General features: G+C 43.1%; 1 protein-coding gene across 6 annotated transcripts; it reads left to right on the top strand.

The window, feature by feature from the left end:
- The first annotated feature begins 348 nt into the window (after positions 1-348).
- On the top strand, positions 349-5,145 carry LOC128317471 (uncharacterized). Of its 6 annotated transcripts, none has more exons than XM_053229545.1 (3): positions 349-1,381; positions 1,484-1,574; positions 4,772-5,145. In XM_053229545.1, the coding sequence occupies exons 1-2, from the start codon at positions 645-647 to the stop codon at positions 1,569-1,571; spliced, it is 825 nt and encodes a 274-aa protein (XP_053085520.1). In that variant the 5' UTR covers positions 349-644; the 3' UTR covers positions 1,572-1,574; positions 4,772-5,145. The 6 variants fall into 6 exon arrangements, with proteins under 6 accessions (XP_053085520.1, XP_053085519.1, XP_053085518.1 ...); XM_053229544.1 differs by having other exon boundaries at positions 4,728-5,145; XM_053229543.1 differs by having other exon boundaries at positions 4,681-5,145.
- The last annotated feature ends 229 nt before the right edge of the window (positions 5,146-5,374 follow it).

The raw sequence follows: 5,374 nt of genomic DNA, 5'->3' as shown, positions 1-5,374 counted from the left end.
CAATAGCAGACAGAAAAAGCAGCTGTGTGTCACTTTTCAGCCTAAAGGGCAAAAACACCAGCTGCTGTACACACACACACATTTGCGCACACACACACACACACACACACACACACACACACACACATTTGCGCACACACATACACGCACACACACACATTTGCGCACACACACACACACACACACACACACCACTGCTGTGAAAGAGTTCAATGGTCTAATCCAAACCCTGAATTATTTGAGTTTTGGGAGCACAGCTGCTTTCATAGTGCAGTTACAAAATGAGAATCCAGAGCAAAAATGAAAGTAAAAAACTACATGAATCAACTGTGAACGGGAACGGGAATGGTTTTTTGCCTGCCCTGATCAGGAGCTCCGCCAAGCTGACCTAAAAAATTTCTCGATTTTTATATTAATCTAGTCCTATTTCTTAAACTTTTTATAGTATTTATAGTAGCTGATAGTATATTATAATATTCTCATTCGAAACGCTTTTTATAACACTAGTTTTATTTTATTTTGTTCTAGAACACCCGCTTCTAGCCGGTTAGCCCATTAGCATCGCTAGCCCGTTAGCACAGCTACCACAAGTTTGTTTACGCTTCTCACCGATTATTTCTGTTACACTACTGCTCTAAAACACCATGTCGGTTGTGTGTCTGCCTTTGAGTGCAGGTGAGGATACACCCGAGCTGCACTCGGTGGATCTGGAGTTGGAGGCCGTGGAGAAACAGATCCGCGACCTACAGGTGAAGCAGGCCCAGCTGCGACAGCGGAAAGCCGTGCTGGAATCGTCCCGGACTGACGCTCACCTGTCCCAGGTAAATCCGCGGCGGGAAACAAACACTCCCAAAACCTCAACTCCGCGTATTTCTCTGTCCAGGCCTAGTGCACCAAGGTCGCGGCCCGCCCAGGTTTCGTTCACTCCGGCACCGGGGTACCACGGAGCCTGGATGCAGCAGCAGCGGAAGACACGAGCCAGGACCCGGGCGAGGACCTCTCCCCCTCCGCCGCCACCCGTTTTCGAGATCTCGACCAGGAACCGCTTCGCTCCACTTCGCGAGTCGGAAAGCGACGCGGTGATCATCGGAGACTCCATCGTCCGGCACGTCCGTGCTACCACGGCTAAAGGTAAGGTGCGCACTCGCTGTTTTCCTGGTGCTCGTGTTCTCGATGTCGCTGCACAGGTACCCGCGATCCTGAATGGGAAGAACATCGGAGCTGTGGTCCTCCATGCTGGCACGAACGACACCAGGCTGAGGCAGACGGAGATCCTGAAGAAGGACTTCAGAAGCCTGATTGAGAAGGTACGCAGCACATCGCCCACGACGAGGATCATCGTGTCAGGACCGCTTCCCACGTTCCAGCGAGGAATTGAGAGGTTCAGTAGGCTATTTGCTTTTAATGAATGGTTACAGTCATGGTGTCAAGACCAGAAATTACCCTTTATTGATAACTGGAATATTTTCTGGGAGCGTCCTAGGCTCTACCACACTGACGGCCTGCACCCAAGCAGAGCTGGAGCAGCGGTCCTCTCGGACAACATCTCTAGGACACTACGCACCATCTGACTGGTAAGCCATACCTTAGATTGCAATTATAATAGCTACTGTTCAACTCACCAGACTGATACAATTGGCTTAACCCAACCGTCTGCTAGCTGCCTAGAGTCGTCACCTAGGGTACATAGCATTGAGACTGTGTCTGTTCCCCGTGCTGTATTAAAATTAAGAAAGAATAAAGTCTGTTTTAGCAATTTAATAAACATACCTACATTAGATAATAATACTGAGAGTGCAGCCTGCACCTCTACTCTAAAGCTAGGTTTGCTAAATATCAGATCTCTTGAGTCTAAAACGCTCTTAGTTAATGAACTGATCACGGACCAGGAGTATGACGCGTTATGTTTAACAGAAACATGGATTAGGCAGAACAATTATGTTGCATTAAATGAAGCTAGTCCGCCCGCTTATAGCTACATACATCAGCCTCGTTTAACCGGTAGAGGAGGAGGCGTCGCAGTTATTCATAAGGATAATCTGACCATCATACAGAAACTAGGACAAAACTTTAATTCATTTGAAGCACTTTATAGTAACATAAGTGCAGTCGCTAATGATAAGTCATCACAGTCCCTTCCGTTAGTTATTATCTACAGACCCCCAGGACCGTACTCTGAATTTCTTAGTGAATTTACAGATTTCCTATCAAACCTAGTTGTTTCTGTGGACCGAGCGATAATTACTGGAGACTTTAACATTCATTTTGAGAATATAGGCAACCCGCTGAAGATAGCGTTTACATCCATACTTGACTCATTGGGAGTCAATCAGTGTGTTGTAGGATCCACACATAAAGCAGGTCATACGTTAGACTTAATATTATCTCTTGGAGTTAATATAACAGATATAGTGATAATCCCGCAGTCTGAGGCAATATCAGATCACAGTCTGATTTCGTTTTGTGTGCGTCACAGTAGCATTGTACACACAGAACCGCGCTACCGATTTAGCCGTACAATAACACCTGCGACCGCGCAGAGCTTTATTAATCACCTACCAGAATTATCCGCTAGTATAGGGTCACCTTCAGACCCTTTAGAACTCGAACAGGCGACAGAATTTTTAGAGTCGACATTCCGCTGTACCTTAGATAATGTAGCCCCACTTAGAAGAAAAACAATTAAAGATAAGAAACTCGCTCCGTGGTATAGTGACCACACCCGCTCTCTAAAACAGAACGCCCGAAAGCTAGAGCGTAAATGGCACCAGACCAAACTCCTAGCATTTAAAATAGCATGGAAAGACAGTATTTTAGCCTATAAAAAAGCTCTAAGGCAAGCTAGGTCCACTTACTTATCAACGCTTATAGAAAATAATAAAAGTAATCCTAAATTCTTATTTAACACCATAGCAGAATTAACTAGGAATAAGACATCGACAGAAATTTCCACAATAACAGCATATAAAAGTAATGATTTCATGAAATTCTTTGATAGCAAAATTAAAAACATTAGGCAGGAGATACAGGCCCAAAGTCCAAATTATACAATAGACTGGGAGGATAGACTAACCATAGATCAGAGCTTAGAAAGTTTTACTCCTCTTGAAGAGAATGATTTAATCTCGCTCATCTCTTCTGCTAAATCATCAACCTGTCTATTAGATCCGGTACCAACACGTCTTCTTAAGCAAATAGTTGGAACCGTAACTGAACCCCTGCTTAAAATAGTTAACTCCTCACTGAGCAATGGGTACGTTCCAAAATCACTTAAATTAGCTGTTATTAAACCACTAGTGAAGAAACCAGACCTTGACCCTAACAACTTAACTAACTATAGGCCGATTTCAAACCTTCCCTTTCTATCTAAAATATTAGAGAAAGTAGTAGCGCAGCAGCTAATTTCATATCTACAAAGTAATAATATCTATGAACTTTATCAGTCAGGTTTCAGGCCCCACCACAGCACAGAGACAGCATTAGTCAAAGTAGTCAATGACTTGCTATTAGCCTCTGATCGGGGTTGCATTAGTTTATTAATTTTACTCGACCTTAGCGCAGCGTTCGACACTATCGACCATAATATCCTTCTTCACAGACTGGAAAAGGTCGTAGGAATTAAGGGCTCAGCCCTCGACTGGTTTAGATCTTATTTAACCGATCGCTATCAGTTTGTAGATTTAAACGGTGACCACTCAGCACGTTATCGAGTAGAATATGGCGTTCCGCAGGGTTCAGTCTTAGGCCCACTGCTTTTCACGTTATACATGCTCCCTTTAGGTAACATAATCCGTAAACATAATATTAGCTTCCATTGTTATGCTGATGACACACAGTTATACGTCTCAGCTAGGCCAGATGAGAATAGCCAGTTAAAGAAAGTTGAGGCATGTGCGATAGACATAAGAGACTGGATGCTAAGCAACTTTCTCCTGCTAAACCCAGAAAAAACAGAGGTTCTGGTACTGGGACCACAAGCCGCTAGAAGTAAGTTTAGAGATCACACTGTTACTTTAGATGGTCTCTCTGTTTCAAGTAGTCTAACAGTAAAAGATCTCGGTGTGATTATAGACTCTAATCTCTCATTTGAGGCGCATGTAGATAATGTAAGCAGGTTAGCATTTTTCCACCTCAGAAATATTGCTAAGATTAGAAATATACTTTCGCTAAGTGATGCTGAAACACTAGTCCATGCATTTATCACGTCCAGATTAGATTACTGTAATGCTTTACTATCTGGATGCTCATCTAGATGCATAAATAAGCTTCAGATAGTTCAGAACGCAGCAGCGAGGGTCCTGACTAGGACTAGGAAGTATGAGCATATCACGCCAGTCTTATCTACATTACACTGGCTCCCAGTAAGATTCCGCATCGATTTTAAAATATTACTCCTAACCTATAAAGCATTAAACGGTCTCGCTCCGCAGTATTTAAGCGATATGTTAGTACCTTACGTTCCGCCGCGCCTACTTCGCTCTAAGGATGCAGGCTGTCTATCAGTACCACGCGTTGCCAAAACCACGGCAGGGGGCAGAGCTTTCTCTTACCAAGCCCCAAAATTATGGAATAGTCTCCCAGTTAATGTACGTGAAGCAGACACGGTCTCAGTGTTTAAGTCGAGGTTGAAGACTTATTTATTTAACCTAGCATTTAGCGACTAGTGTTTTTTTTTCAAAGGAGTAGATCTGGGGGACTCGTGGATGTTGAGTTTTATCTCCACACAGTGACTGTGAGTGTACCTAACCACTTTCCTTCTCCTTCTGCCGAGCTACACTCCTGAGCTGCCGGTGATCCAGACCTCCCCCCCTTCACTCTGGACCTGTCCACTGGCAATGCTTCATACTGCCACGAAAACGCTTCAGCTGTTTTCCATGGACTACACCAACACACATTGTGCTCACACACACGCACACTACAGTGTAAACCCATATGAGGATGGGTTCTCTGTTGAGCCTGGTTCCTCTCAAGGTTTCTTCCTATCACCATCTCAGGGAGTTTTTCCTTGCCACCGTCGCCCTGCTTGCTCATCAGAGACGGCACACACACACACTTCACTTTACTTTTGTTTGTGTAAAGCTGCTTTGAGACAATGACCTTTGTAAAAAGCGCTATACAAATAAAAATGAATTGAATTGAATTGAATTGAATAGATTAGAATAGATTACATTAGATTAGATTAGAATAGATTACATTAGATTAGATTAGAATAGATTACATTAGATTAGATTAGAATAGATTACATTAGATTAGATTAGAATACATTAGAGTAGAGTAGATTAGATGATTAATTAGTTGTCAGCACCACTATAAAATAATACACAGAGTTCAAGAAGAATCATTATTCATCCACCATCACACAGTAAATAAATAA

The sequence above is a fragment of the Pangasianodon hypophthalmus genome, chromosome 25 (assembly GCF_027358585.1).
Source record: "Pangasianodon hypophthalmus isolate fPanHyp1 chromosome 25, fPanHyp1.pri, whole genome shotgun sequence".
Taxonomy (NCBI): Eukaryota; Metazoa; Chordata; class Actinopteri; order Siluriformes; family Pangasiidae; genus Pangasianodon; species Pangasianodon hypophthalmus.
The sequence above is the reverse complement of the archived record's forward strand: the minus strand, read 5'-3'. Positions and strand labels throughout refer to the sequence as shown.

Excerpts from the sequence above, each read along its gene's own strand:
- LOC128317471 (XM_053229541.1), top strand. The coding sequence starts at position 645 with ATGTCGGTTGTGTGTCTGCCTTTGAGTGCAGGTGAGGATACACCCGAG.